We start from the raw sequence: 22881 nt of genomic DNA on the forward strand, positions 1-22881 counted from the left end.
ATCCTAGTTCATTATTTAATTCTAACATATTTTAATATAAAAATTTATGCTATTAATATTATAATTTGAATTTCACCTGAAATTAATAAATTTAATAAAAATAATTTTTACTATAATAAAATTTACAAATTATTGACTTATAATACAAGTTTAACCGCTATTGCTGGCACTTTAATTTATCATTATTAATTTTAATTCCCCTATTTAATTTTCATTAAAATTTTTCTATTATATAGAATTTTTTATTAATTTTCTTATAAATGTACATAAATTTTAATATAAATGAATTATATGTAAAAATATTAATTTAATTAATAATTTAACCATAATTATATTAATTATATTGAATACTATGCTATACTATGCTAACTATACTAACTATATTAACTCTATACTATGTACTATATACTATACTAACTCTATACTACATACTAACTATATTAACTCTATACTATATACTATATACTATATACTATATACTATATACTATACTAACTCTATACTATATACTATACTAACTCTATACTATATACTATACTATATACTAACTATATTAACTCTAACTATACTAACTATACTATAATAACTATATTAACTCTAACTATACTAACTATACTATACTAACTATATTAACTCTAACTATACTAACTATACTATACTAACTATATTAACTCTAACTATACTAACTATATTAACTCTATACTAACTATACTATACTATCTATATTAACTTACCAAGCTCAAGAAACTCAGCAAGCAAAAACAGTGGATGTGACAGATATTTTTCTTTCCTCTCAGTTTCTGACACTTCTTTTTCCTTTGGCAGAGAATGACCAACAAATTCCAATGACGTGAGACGAACGTGACACTTGTTGAGGCTTCGGTCGCGAGGGAAGTGTTGAGAAGATTTGTTGGAAAGATTTTTCGAGACTGTCCAGCAGGCCACGCCTTCCTCCCGAGCCGACGCGTTAATTAACTGCCGGAGTAATTAGCGGCTGAATAAGATTAGCATCTTTCTTAAGTTCCTAAGCGAGCAAGATTAAGAGTAGCTCGCGTCGTTTCATCGCTGTCTGGGCCTGTGTGAAGCACTACTCGCCGGACGAGAGATAGTCTCAATGTGTTGGTCGAGGGTTTTTGATGAGCGTTTATTGACGAGCCTCGAGTCATTAATTTAAGGAAGCAACGTGCTATTTTGTTACACACACGATACATCGGGTATGATAAATTTTTAGACTATCCAAATCAATATCATTGCTTGTTCTTTGTGCGAAACTATTTTTTTTTCTTTTTTTTTTTTTTTTTGGCAAGTTAATTTTCCACCGGGAGCCAATTAATTATTGTCACGGCCTGTCGAATTGTGTTTCAATTATATTTTAAATTGGGATATGAGGGAAATCAAATAATTTACTGCTACGTGAAAGGCAACTGAATATGGATGTGTTTGAAATTTCAATTTTTTGCTACCTGTGACGGTATCAGGTTCAATACAAGTCGATTATGATTAGTAATGATGTAATTTATAAATATTTTTTCTTTTGTACTTCTGGTGCAGCATCTTGGAAGTTATTTATAATCGAAAGTTAATTAATTATCAGAGGACGCCAGTCTGAGTAGAATTTTATTTCAAATTCGAGTAAGTGACATTGTATTTGGCTGACAATATTTATCGTCGAAGTTGTTGAAAAGCCTGGTTACTATGAAAATTACTAAATGATCAAGGAGGAGTTTTATAATTGAAAAGAACTGTTGTACCTACGACTTTTATTAAATATTCATACGATACGTTGAATTCTGTTTATTGAAAATACTGTTCGACACCAGGCTCCTTTACGAAGCGTAATTTTTCAATTTTACTTTACTTTACTCGCACAAATTCAAACCGTAGTATCGTAACTGATCAATAGTAACAATAATTGCACGAACGAATTCCAGGGAAAGTAAATTGGAAATAACGAAACACAATCGCAAGAGCGATTCAGCCGCTTGATTAGATTAATTACTCTACAGTAATCACAGGAATGACGCAATTACTGTTAACTAACCAATCCACGTCTGAACTACTCGTCTATTAATGAAGACGTTCTCCGCAGTTCACGCGGATTGACGTGTTCGTCGGAGGTAACTATCCGCGATTCGGTTTATTCGTTCGATAAATTACGCGCTCGAACAGCTCGGAGGAACGTGGTAGGAAAGAATCGTGTCGCCCTTCAATCCCCCAGACGAGTCGAACGCTTTGACGATACGTCGAATTTACTGGGGCACAGGTCCGATTAAAAATACAAAAGAGAAAAAAGAAAGAAGCGACAGTTTAAAGGGACAAAAGGGAATTCCTCTGGGCTGCCTCATCGAGGGGATAGACGATAAAGATTTCGAGAAAAAGAGTGAACAAAGGGATGAAAGAAGCGATCGTTTGTCTGAATATAATTGATAATACGATGGGGAATTAATAATAATTGAAATAATAAATAAGCAACCTCGTTAGCTTTGGTTGGAATTTCTCTCAATGAAGACGCTCGGTTGCTGACGGATGTTCCTAGTTGAGAATCTGGTAAAATTGTGAACGAAGGAAGCGATTTTGAAGAAGAAAAATTGTCTGGGATTAGAAAAGATTTATTATTTATTTATTTACTGTAGTAAATGAATATTTATTTTTAGTAGATTATATTTATTTTTTTATTTATTGTATTAGTAGATTATATCTATTTGTTGTTTGCTTCAGTCTGCAGAATTTGACAAATTTAAATTCTCTCAATTTGCAAATTTATGAATTTCTAAGTTTCTAGTCTTTCAAACTTCCAAATACCCAAGTATCTAAGTTTTTAGTTGCCAAATTAAATTCCATGTTTTCGAATCATCCAGTTGTTAAATTTCGTAGATCTTCAAATCTTTCACTTCCTGGATTTCGAAATTTCTAAATCTCTGGATTCCTAAGTTCCCTCTCTCCAAATTTCCAAATTCCTCGATTTCTCACCAAAATTCCGTGATTCCTCGAGTTCTTAAACTCAACCTCCCAAATTCCCCGATATCTGAATCCCCAAATTCTCAAATTACTAAATTCCTGAACATCCGAAATTTCCGTATTTTCAAAATATTGTCAATACCAGTTAGTGCCAGACAAGCGAATCCTGGCCAAAAGAAATCTTTCTTTTATCGTCTTTCTTGTTCCCTGTACTGTCTTTTATCGCAACGTGGCCAATATTTAGCTCAGTAGGTTACACAGGATCGGAGTACATAACCGGGACGATCGATGATCCTCCGACAACCAAAACCACGACCAAAACGATGTGAAGTTTTGTTGGATATGACTGTATGGGAGTTCGACAGGAGGCTTAAGATTAATCCTTGGAATTCGCATACTAGTCCACCCTCCATCTGTTCGCGATATTACGCTTCATCCCCTTGGCTACGCGAATAAACGTTAGGGGTAATGAGCCGTAAGGCAGCTCAATGATACCGTAGTCCTTCAGATTTCATAGAAATTGAACGATTCCTAGATAAATTGACCGTTCAGCTCGCCGTTACTGAAAGCTTTCCTCCATCTCCCAGATTGTCGATGTTTATTGTTCTGACGAGAGCAGAAATTCACAACACAGCTGATTGAATGAAAACTACCCAATTATTTAAACTTCCTTTGCACGCGTTTTTTTTTTTTTTTTTTTTTTTTTTTTTGTAATTTAGAAGATGTAGAAATTTCGAGATTCAGAGATCGAAAGTATCTTTAGAATGTTATGAAAGTACGAACATTTGAAGTTTTGAACATTCGTCAATATTCAAGCGAAGATTTGAATATTTGAAAATCGAAGAAATTCAGAGGAATTCGGGAATTTGGGCGACCTGAAAGTTCAAATACTTGTAAATTCGAAGATCTCGAAGATCCCTGTTCGAGTATTCGAACATTTAGAAATTTGATATAACTTTAATATTCTGAAAATTCAAGAGTGAATTTAGAAGAATTCCAATTAGTGGCAATCTCTGTGTATTATTACTATGATAGCAGAGGTGAATACAATGCGACGTTTTGATTATATCACGTTTGACATAATCGAACGTCTGTCGCTAATCGACTTTGACACGATGTTTATCCCGGCAGTATGACAATCGTTTCGATTGACGTACACGTCGAAAGCGAAGTAAATGAAAAAAAACACGATCTTAAAAAGAATTCGTAGTCTAGCTGTTCCTTTTCTCTCTGTTATTTATCTCAACCAGGAGCTCATTCGATTGAAACTCGTTTCTCGTGTCGTCTTCAAAACTAGCTAGTTCATTTTTATTCCCTTCCTTCTCGTTTTTCTCTTCCTACTTTTAATCGATGACAATCGCAAACGGGAAAGAATTTTCTATCCGAGTTACCGGGCCAAAACAAATCTTATCGGAAAGTAGGTTAGAAATGGCGAGGAACAAGAGGACGATATACGACATCAACGTCCATTCTGACGTTAACAACGTACGAACCGGATGCCAGGACCATCGAGTTATACGGTCATCCGTTGCCGAAGACACGAACGACTGTGAAAATTGCGAATCGTAAATTTTCATCGAGCGGTATCCCCGTGGCATTCAAATTTTGTACGAACTATTCACTATTGACTTTTGCGACAAGTAGGAGAACGAATTTCCGTATTTATCTTTCAACTCCTTGTCTTTCAATTATTACTTGGTGAAATTGCAACGTTAATTTAAAGCGCTTAAAGTAGCGAAATATTATATGTAATATTATATAAATATTATATGTATTATATGTAATTTTATAAAATATTATATGTACTATATGTTATTTTATAAAATATTATATGTATTATGGTGAAATTGCTACATTAATTTAAAGCGCTTAAAGTAGCGAAATATTATATGTAATATTACATGTATTATATGTAATTTTATAAAATATTATATGTACTATATGTAATTTTATAAAATATTATATATATTATACGTTATATTATATAAATATTATATGTATTATGGTGAAATTGCAACGTTAATTTAAGGCGTTTAAAGTAGCGAAATATTATGTAATATTACATGTATTATATGTAATTTTATAAAATATTATATGTACTATATGTAATTTTATAAAATATTATATGTATTATATGTTATATTATATAAATATTATATATTATGTATTATATGTAATTTTATAAAATATTATATGTATTATATGTAATTTTCAATAATAATTGTCAATGTTCAGTCGAAAGAAATTGAATTTGAAATTTAGAATTGGAATTTCGCGAGTTTCGCAAATCGAAACCATAATTACGCGCTACGACGATGTCATAAGACAAGGGGTTGAAAATACGTGAGTATAATATGCGTAATTTTACACTTCGCGGATAATGAGGAAAATCATTGGAATAAGAAATATATTTTCTTAAAGTAAGGCAAAATTACATGTTGGAAGAAAAATAAACACAGATGTACGTACGTATGTTCTTTTTGATATAAAATCAAATCAGATGATGAAAGATGTGGAATATGTGAAAGAAATTTGAAATTATACTTGCATAATGTGAGGTCTCTGACTTGAAGTGAAACATTGAAGAAATATGAACATCACCACGGAATTATAATTTTATGTTGCGTCCGGTTCGTATTCGTATTTTATATTGATGTTTCATAATGAAAGATTATAATTTATAATTCATATTTACGTATCATGATTTACATTTCATATTCGCATTTTATAATTCACGTTTACGCGAATAATTTGCATTCGCATTTTGCGATATATAATGTACTTAATGATAAATACATAATTGAAAATGTCAAAGGAGATGACACTGAAAATTAATTACTTTGGGAAAGTAACAAATTTCTGCTGAAGTTTATGTCAACGAAAAGAACACCAATTATAATACAAATACGGAAACTAATTATTTTAATTCGAAATGATCAACGTCGTAGAAGATGAGACAGAATAATGAATTCTCTTTGTAGAACAAAATTATGTAATAAAAAATAAAAATGAATGAGTAGAAGAAACTAATTCCGAAGAAATTAATCTTCTTCTAATTGTCAGATGATGGCAAACACTAACACCGTAATAAGAGAAAAGTGTAACGAAAGAATAGCATAGCGTAAAATTATAAAAAAGCAAACCTAAGAGCGTGCACGTATCATCGTGAAAAGATTACTGATTATACTTCTCATGTCGATAGAAAAAAAAAAAAAAAAATCAACACTATAGAAAGCCACCCTTCCCCCAAAAAAAATATAAATAAATATCCAATATTCGCAAAATAAAAATCTACAAAGATCGATAGAAAAAAAAATCAACACCATAGAAAGCTACTCTTCCCAAAATAAAAATCTACAAAGATCGATAGAAATTCCATAGAAAGCCACTCTTCCCAAAATAGAAATCTACAAAGATCGATTCAACACCATAGAAAGCCACTCTTCCCAAAATAGAAATCTACAAAGATCGATTCAACACCATAGAAAGCCACTCTTCCCAAAATAAAAATCTACAAAGTTCGATAGAAATTCCATAGAAAGCCACTCTTCCCAAAATAAAAATCTACAAAGATCGATTCAATATTCGCGAAATAAAAATCTACAAAGATCGATAGAAATTCCATAGAAAGCCACTCTTCCCGAAATAGAAATCTACAAAGATCGATTCAATATTCGCAAAATAAAAATCTACAAAGATCGATAGAAAAAGAAAAAAATCAACGCCATAGAAAGCCACTCTTCCCCCCAAAAAAATATAAATAAATATTCAATATTCGCAAAATAAAACAAAGAAACAGATCTGAAAGAACTGATGGTCGCCACGTTTCTCATTGTCAGAAATCTTTTCGATTTGCATGCGAGCGAGAAACCTGTATCTCATTCAGAAATGGTCAGAGAAGAAGTACGAGACCCAGAGTGGAGCGAGAGAACGAGACGGTTATCAGGGACGGGTCAAAGTGTCGCGTGGATACGCGGAGGCATGATTCATACGGTCGTGCCTTTGGGTACGCGCGTTTCTGAGTCACGTATCATTTTGTATCTCGCCGCCCTCCCCATCCTCCTCTTCCCTCTCCTCGACGTTCCCCTTTGAACTTTATCGATACGTCTCACCTTCGATGCGCCCCCGTTTCGCCCTGGTTTCAGCAACAGATGTTCCGGGATACGTCAAAGAAGCTCGCGGAAGTGTAGGTACGAACGCAGAAACCGTTGGAGCCGTAGCACCAGCAGAGGGAAGAGAGGAAAACGCGTGAACGTTTTCCCGCATTGAAATTCCATTTTCCAGGGCAGCGAGAGCGCTCTTTGTGCCCCGCCGTCGTCGAATAGATTAAATAAACCATGGCCGGGACGAGGACGGCGTCAGATTTACTCGCGTGCGTCGGCGACGGTGACGAAATTATTGCCGGAACGCGGTAATTCAGGGGGAGGAGTTTCACTTGAGATTGGAGCACGAAGGGAATGAGCTACTTGCGTTTGTACTTGTTGAGATGTGACTGCAAGAGACTCGTTTCAAAATTGCAATTCTGTTGTTTAATGTCTGTGTGATGGTGTTGGACCTGTCACGTCGCAATGGTGATTTTTGGAATTTCCTTATATGTTTGATTTCTGGAGCTTTTCTTTATATTTTTTGTATGTCTGGTTAGAATGAAGTGACTTTTTAATAATTATCAGTATATTATAAATATAGAAGTGTTTTGTATATTTTTCCTATTTCTGGTGAGAATGAAATGGTTTTGCACATTATAAGTATATTATAAATGTAAAAGTGTCTTTTTTTATATATTTTGTATTTCTGGTGAGAATGAAGTGGCTTTGTTCACTACAAGTATATTATAAATATAAAAGTGGTTTTTTTTATATTTTTTGTATTTCTGGCTAGAATGAAGTGGTTTTTTATAATTATAAGTATATTATAAATGTAAAAGTGTCTTTATATTTTTCATATTTCTGGTGAGAATGAAGTGGTTTTGTTCACTACAAGTATATTATAAATATGAAAGTGGTTTTTTTATATTTTTTATATTTCTGGTTAGAATGAAGTGGTTTTTCATAATTATAAGTATATCATAAATATAAAAGTGTTAAAATATATTATAAATAGAAGAATGTTTTACATTTTTCGTATTTCTGATGAGAAGTGATTTTATACATTGCAAGTAGATTGTAAATATAAAAATGGCTTTTTTCATATTTTTTCTATTTTTTTGTTATTAAATATTTTGAACTTGAAGCAATCTATTTTGAAGATCTAGAATTGAAGTAAATGAATCTATTTCAATTTCTTTCATTTTGCGAATTGTTAATTGTTAGTTGTTAATGATTTAACAAAGAACAAGTAGTCTGTAGATTATTCTTAGAAAAATGTTCACTTCGGAGAGAATATAATTTAGAAATGACAGTTATTACACGATATTCATTCTGGAATGAGTCAATCTAATCGTTATGAAAGTTCATGTACAATGTCGTCATAAGCTAATGAGTTATTGATACGCGATTGACAGCTTTTCAAAACTTCGATGACAATTTTATTGTAAAAGAACTTCCTCTATATCATCACGGTCGTTGAATAAATAAATTAATCATTTAAATGAAACCTCATTTACATCTGTTATTCGAAACGATTAAAAATTCAATTTGAAGATTAATTTCGGAATTATAAATAAAATTTAATTTCGCAAGCATCGCAAGCAGATATATATTAAGCTTTTCAAATATTAAACGTTCGATATTCTGTAATGAAATCTACACAAATGATTCACCACGAAATTCATCGAAAGAGAAAGAAACTATAATCTCGTTCTTGGAAGAATCGTAATTTCAGATTAATAGAATTACGTGAATCAAAAGAAACCCTTTCAATTCAACTTTTTCGCAAGTCGACTCGAGGTCACTCTTGCAAAGATTATTCGAAATTGTTCGGTAAATTTTATTTGAAAAACCGTTCCCTTTACTCTAAATTTTCATGTATCTGACAACTATCAGCTTTGTTATACTTTTTAAAAAATTGCATTATCTGTCTTCGAATTGTCTGCCTTTTTTTTTAAATTTTGCTATTATTTTGCATTATTATAGTCTCACGTTCATCGTTAAAAAGAATAATATCCTGTTTTAGGATATTATAATGTACTTATCGTTATATCGTGGATGTATAATAAGTTAAAAGAGGAAATCGTCATATTCGCCACGGACGTTTATTAATAAAATTAAATCCTGCTAGACTTAATATACAACGAGTCGACTCCTTTGTACAAATTAGCGCATCAAGCTGTATTTAACGAGGTTAGCGTGGCGTATTCCTCAAGTATGATATCGAGTGCCTGTTAACGAGAAGGACGTTCCTTCCTTTTATTCTCTATCTCGTTCTCCGACTCGGACGTTTCTTCCTTCTGGCGTCTCCTGTGCATCATATCAACCGTGTCTTCCTTATTTTACGTTTTACTCCTTTGCTCTCCCAGCTTTTGCTGCTCTGAGTCTTTATTTTCCTGCCTCGTCGACGTTCCATTTAATCACGCTGTTGTTCAGATATCTTTCTTTTTTTTTTTTTTTGAACACTTTACTTAGGAAGCTTAGAACTTTATTCAAAAAACTTGGAACATATAGAATTTATAGTTTAAGATCGCGAAAATTTGAGATTTATTTGTATATATATTTATTACATATATATTTATTATTTTTACTTTATATATTTATTTATTTTTATTTTTATTATTCATATATTATTTTTTATATATAATTCGCTTGGAATTTGAGATTCTGGAGACGAAAAGACAAGTATTTTTGCAGTAGACGATAGATTAGAAAGTTCGTTGAATATGTGTATCGATCTGACAAAGTAGACTTTGTCAAGAGTGTCATCGAACGTCGAAGAATTTCGTCACGTAACACGAACAGAATACGATCGAGTATGTATGTATGTGGAAGTTTAACAGGCACTAAAGAACTCCACTTAACGCGGATACCGTGTAAGCAAGTTCCATAAATCCTGTTACAGTTTAACGATCTGTTCATTACCTCGTTAATTTCTTTATGCCGCAAGAAATTGAAAGGTTCGATTAATCATCCTTTCATTATCTGCCAGAATGTTGCCAGAACATTTGATGTTAATCGAATTCTTGAAAGGAAGCACAGGTTAAATTTAACTTCAACTGTGAGTACAGAAAATTCGCGTGTGCTGTATTTTAGAAATATCTGACCTCGATTGACTACTTCGTAGTCTACCATGGTATCACGTAGATGATGTGGAGCTCGAAAATTATTTAATTTAATTTAATTTAATTTAATTTAATTTGATTAGACGTTTTAGTGGAAATACGTGATAAAATTTTGGAACACTAATTTCTCATATTTTCTTCTTCATATGTTCTTATGTAATGTTACATATAACATAATAAAGTTTATGGTGTTTCGTAGAATGTGATATCAAATAAATTAAGATTGACATCAGATGAAATTAATTAATTCCTTTGACAGAAATATTTAATAGAATTGTCGCAGTTAAATACGAAAAGATTCTGAAAGAACAATTTCGAAAGATCGATACTTTTTATTGCACCAATCAATTTTTATTATCAATCATTATTCGATTTTTATAAAAAAAAAATCAAACGTAATAAATAACATTGAATATTAATTCACTGTCAATAATTTAACATTATCATTGAGTTTCTTTAAAATAACATTATTCTCGCTTAATTTCTACTTTCAATTTCTAGATGTCTTTTTTTAAATTAAACAATCTTCTCCTGTAAACTCCTGTAAACTATATATTTTTAAATTGTACGCTAATAAGAGAAAGTGGAACTCTAAACGACGTAATCTAAATGCACGATGTAATCGTCCATTTTCTCATCGTCTCCTCCGTTCTATTTTCCTTGATCAAACAGAGGTAAGATTGATTTCGTAGTACGAGAAACGATCAAGTGTTGCCCTTTGCCTCCATTTGTTACGTAAGTCGGTTTCATTGTCAAAGCATAGCGGGATGCGCTTGTAACAATGCGCTTCCATCTAAGAAAACGTCAGATCCTTTTGACGTCGCATTTGTCTGCGTCGAGCGTTTGATTTCAACAGTGTGAGACCGAGTGAATTGCGATTTAAACGCGTTTCGATTAAATTCACCAACGTTAAAATTGTAACAGAAATTCAATTAATTACTTCATCGATCATTTACTTTTTCTTCCTCCTTACTTACTCTGCGTCGGGCGTTCGACACAATTTTTCGATAGAATTTTCAAAATATCTTTAAAAGCCAAGTTTTCAGTCCACGAGTTTCTCCAGATTTCTTTTCTTGGAGACATTATTATTTCCTACAATAATTTCGAAAGCTAGATCCGTTTGATCTTTGAAAATTTCCAAAGTTTGCAGCTGAACAGAAATTCTATTAGACTCATTAATAATTTATCTCTCTTTTGCTCTACTCTTTCACTCTAAGTTTCAAAGAGCGAAGTTTTGTCAAGTAGTTTGACATAATTTTCAATTTTCTGAATTTTTTTCACTCTCATTTTCTTTTTCGGAATATTATTATTTCATAATATACTCGGGAGCTGGATTTACTCGCTTCTCCGGAAATTTCTTAATCTTTATAATAGCTTCACCCTTGTAATTCTAATGTTTCGTATAGAAAATATCTCGCAGGGTCCTTTAATCCGAACCACTATAAATTCAAATCAGGCTGTAATAAATCCTCTCGAAGGAATCATAAATCCAGCAGAATGTGTAACGTTGCACTGAACGGTCGTGTGTTTCTTGAGTAACGTCTCGCTACATCGATCGTCGCTTCCTGACAAGATCGTTTAATCACTTAATGCAGTCAACTGACCGAGGTGCTATAAAAACATTTGTGATCTACGACGCGATCGTTTCCCGAGGAAAATGAAACAACAGAGCAAAGGAACAACGAACTATAATTTTCACAAGTATTTAAATATTTAGGATTCGCAAGCGCGAAAGAGATCAGAATTAAGTCGCATCGTCGCGTAAAATTAATCTTTGAAATTCGTTTTGTCTCTTTGACCCCTTGCGCTGGCAACCGGTTGCGCGGACCATAACGAGTGACCGAACCGTATACAATAATTCGTCGCTTTCTTTTTCTTTTGAACTCGTCGGTATAATATCACTGGATAGAAATGATTAGAGAAGTAATAAACTTATCATTTTGCCTGGGTTACATTTAAATATACTTACATTTGTTACATATTTAAATATATTTACATTTAAATATACCGTGAAAATGTTGCAATTTGGGACGAAATGTTCTCGACATGCAAAGTTAACTCTCCAAACTAATTTCTTAAAAATTTCGTATTTATATTGGAATTGACATAATATCGAAAGAAAGTCCAGATCGTTTTCCATAACAATCGAAGCGACATTTATTTACAACAACTTGATTCGCGATTCGTTTCATGCCCTTTGACGAAGATGGAATTTAAGCATTTATCTCGTTTATCCTCGGCTCGTCTTTACAAAGATGACAAAGAGAGGTGCGAAATGAAACACGTGACGCGATTCAACGCGTGTTCGACAAAGGTGAGGAAGAAAGCAGCGGGGAAGCTACTTTTTAGAAAGAAAATGGCTGGGTTTAAGAAGGGTTTTCAAAGAGGGACGAGGATAAAGATAGACAAAGATGAAGATAAAGAACGCGCTGAAAGAGGGAAACACGAGAGAAAACAGTAGTATCCGTTCGCGTTTACCTGAACTTGCACGCTTTACACGTGCAGTGTAATCCAATAACGTGGAAGAGTTTAAAGAGTTTGTACGAAGTAAAACGACAAACGAGAATTGAAGTCAAAAAGAAGAAAAGTAGATAATATGTAATGAATACATAAATACATAGAAAACGTAAAATATTTTGATATATTATATGTAATACATTATATATATTTATTTGATATATATAACGTATTATGTATAATATTTTAATATTAATATTAGTACATAATATATTAATATTTAATATAATACAATAATACATAAAAAATGTAAAATATTTTAATATATTATATTTAATACATTATATATATTTGATATATATAACGATATTAATATGATATTAATATAATATTTTAATATTAATATTAGTACATAATATATTAATATTTAATATAATGCAATAACAATGTAATATGTTATAATACAATAATACATAAAAAGTGTAAAGTATTTTAATATATTATATGTAATATATTATATATATTTTAATATTACTATATATTATTTTAATACATTATATATAATAAATATACAATAAGCATAAAATATTTTAGTTGAAACTCCTTTGCCAACGAATGATTTAAATGAGTGAGTAAAAAATTTTTATATTGCAGAGAATAATATAAAGTTCACTTGAGAGAATTGGAATTTCATAGTTCTTCATTTGTAGTTCATCCGTGATGACTAAACAGTATCGCGTGCGTGTGGTAAAATCATACAGCGGATTTGGTTGAGATGAACGTATCGATAGATTCGAGATTAATGACCTATCGCTTGTGTCGTTTAATACCTCAACCTCTATAGCCGATGATTTCATACGCGGTCACGTACAAACGTTCGGACACGTTATCTGTCAATTCTCGTACAATAATTAGGAAAATCGTTCTTCCACGGGAGAGAATGGTAAAATAATTAGCATCGAGTATTTCGAAATACGTATGTGAAATAATAGAAATGAGGCAACTTTCTCGGGAGGTGTTTGATTACAAATCACGATGTTAGGATCATTATTTTTTAATATTGAAAGAGTTAACACAATGGTAAGGGATAGTTCTTCAGATTCACCTTTATTATATTTGAAAAAATATACTGTGAATTTCAATCGATATTAACCTTGCTAATTTTAATAATTAACAAAATTTTGATAAGTTTATTTGGAAGAACAAACAGGAAGAATTAAAAGAAACTTCAATATTAAATAGTATATTTGGGTTACAGATACCTGTCATCATTAGATTCCAAAAATCCTGGATATTTCGTTTCAAAATCACTGTCGTATGTTCTGCGTAACAAAAATTTCCAACAAAATTCATTTAAATGAAAAATGACGCGAGTTAAGGGAGCGATATGAAATGTGAAATTTAACTCGAGAAATTGCGCGCGCCGTTACGAACTTTTTCGCATCTCGTTCAAACGCGAGATACATTCATGCGTCAGAGGAAAATGACAGAAATGGCGTTACAATTAATCATTAACATCTCCAACCGGATTATCCTCGGAAAAAATGGTTTTTTCTGTCCTGTCTTTTTATTTCCCCGCAAATTTTCTTTCTCCATTTTTTTCATTTCCATTCTACTTCGCAAGACTTGCTCTAATAACGCGCCAGGCTCGAGCGCGTTCAGCGAAACGATGTTTCTCGTAGGATCAAGGAGAATATCGGTTCTATTTCGTCGAATCGTGAACGGAGGGAGCTTCTCGTTTTCATATCGGGGCCAGGTACAAGTGGAACGCTCCCCCGGGACACGAAGCGCGGCGTCGTCGTTTCTTTTCGGATTTAAATTAGATTCGAGACCGAGCCGCGGATCCCTCAGACGCGTCAAAGACACGCTCGCTTAGCGTACTTTCATCTGCATATTTTTCATTTCGCTATTTTGCCTCCGGCCCCTTTTCGCCCACCTCTGACCGCGACCCCTCTCTAAACCGGGCGTCGCTCGAAAGAGCCGCTTTTATTGTTCCTAAGGAAGCTGTTCTTTCCCCCTGCCCACCCCCTTTTTTTCGAGGATTATTGCGTCGAGGGATCCTCGCTCGTTACAACAGTTTTTTCGTACTTTCAAACGACGACACGTGCGAAAATGCAATTAAGCGTGCACAGGGTACTCTGTGAACGGAATATTTTTTCCTGGGGGTATAAATATACGGTGGATGAAAAAAAAAAAAAAAATACTGATGGAACGATTTGTTAACAAACTCTGCATAAAAGTATGTATACAATAGCAATTTCCAATAATTCGAGAGTCGACAAAATATCGACACACTTGTAATTTCGGTGATTAACCCGCATTTAATGGCGAAATGTTATATGTTCGAAAGGTTACGAAATATTTTTTTGTTTTTTCGTTTGAATGTCATTGAATGATATTCGCGTCAGCATAAGAGATGATTGTCTTTAAAAATATTTCATGTTTCATTAAAAATATTTTATATTCTGTTCAAATACACAGAACCATTAAAAATATTTTAAAAATATTGACCATTAAAAATATTTTAAAAATATTGACCATTAAAAATATTTTAAAAATATTGACCATTAAAAATATTTTAAAAATTTTGACCATTAAAAATATTTTATATTTTGTTCAAATATACAGTAGAACAGCCCTCTCATGTCTCAGCACCTTCTTGATTCTCAAATTTTTTATTACACTTGTATTATATTATTTATATTATACTTCTATTATTATTGTAAATTGCTCGTTATTAAAAATTGCTACTGTGTTTGACGAACTATTTATGGAAACAGATTTTGCTAATATATCACTTGTTTTCACAAAGATGTCGCCAACAAACTGGGTGTGCCAATACTTTCTTCACCCACTGTATTCATAGCTTTTTTTAGACTCGAGTCTAAAACGATGAAAGATATTACATTAACAATAAGATAATTGCATGAAATCTGAAAATATGTCATTTGCGACGTAAAAAAAAAAAAAAAGGAAAAAGAATGCATGAAAAATTTTTAACTAAAAAATAAAGAGCATTTTTAGAATTTGAAGTTAAATCATCGATTAATAGATCGCGGATCTTTTGGCGGATCGCGAAAATTATATAAAATTATATAAAATAGTAGGATACTAATTACAATATTTAACAGGTTACTACAAAACTACATTTTGTGCTGATGCCATAATAAATGGAAATATGCTACACCATAACGTTTAATCTTCGCAGAATATTTTTATCTGGCGTTTTTATCTAAACATGCATGAAAATGCATCAGGTGAATGTCAGAAGCGAGCGTTTGAATTCAGTGTTAATGGAATGCAAAAATTAATGCCACACCTGTTGACTTTATGGAACTCTGCCATTAACTCGAAACACACTAACCGATCCTTCCGCTAATCGTACCATTAGATTCAATATAGTGGCTTTACTGAATATAAATACTTTTCCTTCATTAGATAACAGATATCATTTCTTCATTATCAACGAGATGAATTGTTTCACATTTTCTCGCTCTATTTTCATTCCTATTTTGAATAAAATATCCATTGAGGTGATGATCGAGAAACATATGGGAAGTGATCATCTTAGTGATCAAGTTTAGAGTATTGGAGTTTATCGTCATATTAAAATTTAATGAATTTAATATTATTCTGTACCTAAGATTTCTAACAATAAGAGATTCAGTAATAAAACTGAATCAAATTGAAAATTCTGAAACTTGAGTAATTGGTAATACCCAAACAGTTATAGTTAATAGTAGTTAAAATGTTGAACTTAGAATGAAAGTTAAATGAATACTAAAAACAATATTAATAGAAAGTAGAAAGAAAGAAGAAAGAACAAAGTAGAAAGGGAATTAAATTAAAGTTAAAGTAAAATGTTAAAGTGAGTTAAAGTCGGGAAGAAATATATTTTCGATTCGATTGAAACTCGTGCAACAAACGAGTGGAAAATACGATACTTTCATAAGAAATCAATGAAACGAATAAACGTGTCTAAATACATTTATTAACGCAGCCTTGCTCAAAGGGTAGATAATATAATTATAAAAGGACTGCAAGTCAGACACGTTTTCTCGAAATTGCACCATTTTTCAAAAGTTACACTCCCGCCGACAGACAACGAAACAAAAGGTCAACTTTCGCGAGCAATTTTATCCAGGAATTATGAATGCTTTTTAAAAGCAACAGTTTTCAAACTGCTGCGGAACGTGTTTCGTTGAGTCGATCTCGCTCGCACGGTACATTAATTAAAAAAAAAGGGGTGCAGGCTAAAAAGAGAAGGAAGAAAAAGAACGTGGAATACCTCGGCTGATCGATATTACTGCAACGACGCAAAACTCAGCGCACATGCATGTGCGAGGGAAAAAACGAACGGAAATACCGTGTGCAAACTCGCGAAAATTAGACGAACGAATTCTCCTTCAGTGATTACCACGATCATTGTTATCTATTTATCAGTATTTTCAATGGTACTTGCTTTCTCGTTCGAAAATCATTTTTTCGCGATTTTTTGTTGATGATAACATGGTGAATATTTCAATTTTACTTTCATTAGGTAAAAGAAAAAGTTAAGTAAGATATTTCTAAAATTTACACTGCTATGTTTAATTTCAAGATCTTTCGAGATAGCAATAATTATCGTGGATATTTCGAAGCAAATATGGAGCATGCTTTATTAATGAATTTATATGGTTACATAGTAATGAAGTATGGTAAATAATGTAAATGAGTTGACATATCGAATATTATTATTTGATATACATATAATGCTATGTATACTCTGTTAATGAATTTATTTGATTTTATATAGGAATGAAATAATAAATGTATTGTACTACAAAATTGGAATAATATAAATGACTTGACAGAAATCACACATGTTATTGTTCGATATATATACAACACTGCAGATATTTTATTAACAAATTTATTTGACTGCGTCGTAATGAAGTGATGAATGAATTAATATAAAAACGCATTGATATATAAATGTTTAAAACAATGTAAATGATTTGGCAGAGTAAATATTATCATTTGATGTGCAGGGTGATTCATGCAACTTGCACGCCTGAAATAACTTTTAAATCATGCGTCCAATGAAAAATTGTTTACCTACAAAAGCTGGGTGGCTTTGAGGGAGGCAAAATATGGCCAAACAATGTTTCATTGGACGCATAATTTAAAAGTTACGGTTTAGGTAGGCAAATTACGTGAATCATCCTGTACAAGTTTCTCATTAAAATGATCTTTATTATATGACTGTATATACGTATGTACATGTACGTATGTCATGATACTCAATGGGAGAAGCAACAAGTGACGAAGGTGAAACGTAATTGATCTTGCAGGGTTCAAGAAACAGATGGCTCCTTCTTCGAAAGTTTCACCGCGTTATCTTGGCGACAGGAAAATCGAAGGCTCGTGGTGCTTCAAGAAGTGGAGGCCAGGGCCAAGGAACCGCCACCCCCGTCCAGAGACACCAGCTTGACGCAATCCTATCGTTTTACCAAAAAGGAGGTAAGCTTCTACCATCAAATAATTTTATTACATTACTTTATAATAATATATATAGAGTGGGACCCACTTCGGCAGCTGATTGTACGCCTAAAAATAATGAAAAAAAAAAGTCATACTATGTCTTATCTGTCTTCGTTTATGAGACATAATGAATTTTATAAACAGAGCAAATTCTAGTAAGCTAGTTTTACCAGGGATGGTAAAATTCGATTTTCATAATAATCATAATTGGGGTGAATAATTGATAAATTTTTAATTGGAGCTGTTTCCCTTGATGGGAAACTAAGTACGTTGATTTTCTGAGCACGCGTTTACACGAAATATTAGAGGAAGTTCCAGTCGATATTAGACTTCGTCTTTGCGGTTTATGCATGATGGAGCTCCGCCGCATTTTAGCCGAGTGGCTAGGCAATTTTTTAAATCAACACTTTGCAAATAAATGGATTGGTCGTGGAGGTCCTATTGCGTGGCCTGCTCGTTCTCCGGATTTGAATCCATTAGATTTTCACTTGTGGGGACATTTAAAATCTATTGTACACGCAACATCGATTGAACATGCTGAAATACTACGAAATAGAATAGAGCAAGGCTTCCGACAAATTCGAGAAACACCAGGAATGATAGAGAGAGTAACCAGATGAATGACAAGACGCATGCAGGCTTGTCTTCAAATGCAAGGTGGTCATTTCGAGCATCTTTTGTAAAAGTAATTAAAACAGAAAATTCATTATCATCTCATAAACGAAGACAGATATGTTTATATGACTTTTTTTCATTATTTTTAGGCGTACAATCAGTTCCCGAAGTGGGTCCCACAAGTTATGAAACATCCTGTATACTGTCGTGTTATACGAACTCGATTAAATTTACCGAGTTATAAATTAATCTCTCGAAATTGGCAGGGAATTATTTTCATTTTTCATTTTGATTTTGAATTATCTTCTACGTTGTTTTTACGCGTGAATATTTATAGGAATTAAATCCCGATAAAATTCTGTAAATAAATGAACGTGAATTTACAAAATCGAATTATATTAAATTCGCCGAAAGTTCGATTGTTTAAACTAACAGGTAGTTTAAGCTTCGAAATAATTTGCCAAAATTTAATTTCCGGAAGTCACGGAATTCCTGCGAGCGATCAGAAGAATTTAAAAAAAGAAAACTGAAGAACCAAAAAGAAAAATAAATGAATCGATCAACCAAACGCAAAGCGAAAAGCTGAAAGACTAAGATTGCCCGATGTTTTAGAGCAGGGTTGCTTTATCCGAAATTTTGAAAGTTTACTAGACGAGTGTCAGTAACGACACGCTGCGCGAGTAAATGCAAATGCTTGCAACCATCCGCTATCATTTAACGCGAGATAGAGTTGTTAACTACTTTCAGTCGGCGTAATGAAAGCAGTTGCGCGTCGAATTTAATCGCACTTTAAACAATAGATTCTCGTGTTTGGAGTTAACCATGCGACGAGGGGAACGAAAACATGTTAACATGTCAAAACACCACCTCGTGTATACAAAATTCAAAGTGTATATTTAAAAATTCAAGTATATTTGGTCACATTTCTTGTGCAAAGCTGTAATTTTCATATTTTCGCTCATTTCTGAGACAAAGGCGGCGCTACAATTTGAAATAGTGTTCTCGTGTGTGCTTTATACGATGAAAAAGAAATTGGTAGAAGATTCTGATAATTGTGAAAAATTGAAGATTAAGTTAACTGAATTACGAGATACGCAATAAAAGAAATTGTTGCGAATAAATTGTTGTAACGGATGAAAACGGAGCGTACGGCGCGTATCCATTTCACGAAATGAAAAGTTCAATTGATCAGTTTTTCTAGTCCGTTGATTTCATTCGTTATTTTTATTCATTTCAATTTTTGTAATTTCATTTTCCGGCCGACGCTAGAACCACCCAGGATAATCAAATTGACCTATTTATCGCTTTTAACTAAATATAGATAATAAAGTTTTATTTCTTTCCTGCATTTCTTTAATAAAAAAAAAAAAAAATCAAATTTCCTCTTGATTTTTTAATTATTTTTCATATCATTCGACTGCTGATATTTATATCATATTCGTATCTTTATCTCCGCTGAACAATGTAAATAGATTTTCACATTTTCTCGAACGTTATTAGACAAATCGAACCTAGATAGAAAATTATTTTGTTTAATAATTGTTATCGATATTTCACCTTGAATATTTTATATATAATCTTACATTTCATTTTCATCTTAAAAATTTTCCACAAACTTGCAATCCAATCGTAAAATAAGTGCTCTATTTTCGGTATTTTCTATATTTTACTATACTGTGTGCATTATTTGCATTCAATTCCTTACAAATGGATAAGAGATTAGCGAATCGTATTGAATTCTCTCTCTGCTTTCGATATTTCATACATTTTTCCATACTGCATTTATTTTCTCTGTACCTGCATTTTCCAATTTCCAATAATCGCGTAAAAATCCGCGTAAGACTCTAATTACAATAAATCCTCTGCTTTCGGTGTTCTGTATATTTTGCCACATTGTTTTTCATTCCCTGTACTCCTCCACCTTTCACTGTTCCATAAATCGATGAAAATCCACAGTCTAATTACAATACGTCCAATAAACATATTTCGCATGTTTTCTGCACATCCGTACCCTTCAATATCTCATTCAATATACATGAAAAAAACTCGCAGTCTGATTAAAATAAATTCCCTACTCTCGCACTTGCGCATCCTCCGCGTTTTTATTATATTACACACCCGCGATTTATAGTGTGATAATTACCAACAAGTGTAATCCAACGATGCTCCCCTTATCACGAAACATAGCGACAACAATCAGGGTCGAGTCTTTATACACTTGCTGCGTGAACGTTCATTAATATCAGTGCCGCAACCATTGTTCGCCTCGTGTTTCTCCCTCCCCCCCCTCCCCCTCACCCCTCGATGACGCATATTTTGTCATCTGTCATTGCGCTCACGATATTTGTAGATTCGCATGCGGCTTGGTAGTTACACCTCCCTTGAAACATTGTGCGTGCCGATCAATCGAAATGACGGACAATCGCTTCAACGATACCGCCAGCTTAACATACATTTGTTTATCCCGCGCAATTTCGTGATTGCCTCTCTCGAGAAATCTCGATATTTCTCGACACGACAATACTCTCAACCACGATAATCCTTTCGATTTTGTTCTTTTATTCTTCTGTTATTCTTTCTTTGCTTTTTATCGTCTAAAATCGACTAAAAGGGAGATATTCTCGTAATCCTTGTAAGAATCGACTTGTTTGGAATGAATTTTTCTTTTAAGGAAACCATGATACATTTTGGTATGCGGTTTCCGCACGACAGAATTGTTCATACTCGAAGAGTATTTACAATTTTTTCTTTTAACGAAATTAATGAAAGTTGTGGAAATTGTATAGCCTTGGGTGAAGCATGTTTTTAAAAACGAGTTCAAATAGCTGACGTGATTCCGGTCTGCCTGGTTGAATTTGAAACTAAAAACCAAAATGCATCTTAATTAAAGTGTAAATATGGCTATCGCATGAACCACGGAAACGGCGAAATTTCGAAAATTAAAAAAGCATGGCAGCATTTTGAATTTTAAATATCGATTTCCCTTGTGCTTTTCATCACTTGTATAAACCAACTTGTATAAAATTTTTCGAGAAAATTATCAACTAGTCATTTCATAATCTATTTTTTAATAATCTAACCTACATTTCATATTTTATATAATATTTATTTCTCCATTTCTTACTTTATTTTTACATATCACTCACAAAAATTTAGTGAGATCAGGAAATGCATTTTGGTAAAATGCAAAGAATCGTATAAATTAATGCAGTTAATGTGCTTGATTTTGTTCAAACGTCGGTCAAAACTGAATTAATTTTCGTTTTAATTGGATTAGATTTGGGCTTCGGTTGGATTATTATATTATGTTACAACAATAGTGGCCAATTATTGCGATCAATGTATTAAATCGTGAATATTATATTATTATATTGGTAATATTGGAATGGGTTCTACGTAAATATTGGCACAAGGAAACTATTGGTTTCTCTATAAAATTTCCAATAGCGTACTTTATAGCAAAAATTGAAACAAACACGAACTTTATTATCGAGTTAAATTCATGAGTGAATATTTTTCTTTCGTTAAGATTATCAAGAAGTAAACGATAAATACAGTATTGTTCACCTCACGCCATGGAAATTACAACCACAATGTCGATTATCGAGCTGAACTGAATTTATTTGACAAATGAAATATTAATTCGGTATGCACGGCCAACCAAACTATCAATACATATTAAAAGTTCATTTATATGCCGTTCAAAGACGTTATCAAATAATTGAAAATCGGAATGGGAAGTGAAAACTCTTTCAATGAATATAAATGAATACCTTTAGAAATTATTTAAATACATATAAATTCTCTTTCGAGATAAATCAGGAATTGAACAAGTTGAAATGCTTTATTTTAATTTTTTCCTTTCTCCATTTTAATTTTTCAACGCCTTTCCAATAAAATCTTCATAACTGTGGCTCATTATTTTATTAGTTTCCAATAAAGCATTTTTTATCAGACTACACGTTCCTCCTTTAATATTAAATCTTCGTAACCATGTAAAAGACATATTTAATATAAAATTTAGTGTAAAACTTATATACTTGGATCTAAAAAAGATTAAATTTAGAAACTTAATATAATTAAATGTAATCAACTCACATACAGCATAAATACTACAA

At 32.4% G+C, this 22881-nt stretch overlaps 1 protein-coding gene and 1 long non-coding RNA gene across 4 annotated transcripts in view; one reads left to right on the plus strand and one right to left on the minus strand.

Moving 5' to 3' along the window:
• LOC122526855 (BAI1-associated protein 3) overlaps nt 1-22881 on the plus strand; it is a 104388-nt gene that overhangs the window by 42072 nt on the left and 39435 nt on the right. For all 3 annotated transcript variants that reach the window (XM_043650452.1, XM_043650453.1, XM_043650454.1), the window contains exon 3: nt 17959-18127. In XM_043650452.1, coding sequence (XP_043506387.1) covers nt 17959-18127 — 169 coding nt within the window. The remainder of the gene's footprint in view (nt 1-17958; nt 18128-22881) is intronic.
• LOC122526857 lies at nt 128-22846 on the minus strand. The gene is made up of 3 exons (XR_006306229.1): nt 22834-22846; nt 20775-20784; nt 128-253 (listed from the first exon to the last, which is right to left on the minus strand). It is a non-coding gene; the product is annotated as an uncharacterized LOC122526857 (long non-coding RNA).

Source organism: Frieseomelitta varia, unplaced genomic scaffold, assembly GCF_011392965.1.
Source record: "Frieseomelitta varia isolate USP_RPSP 00005682 unplaced genomic scaffold, Fvar_1.2 scaffold_2, whole genome shotgun sequence".
Taxonomy (NCBI): domain Eukaryota; kingdom Metazoa; phylum Arthropoda; class Insecta; order Hymenoptera; family Apidae; genus Frieseomelitta; species Frieseomelitta varia.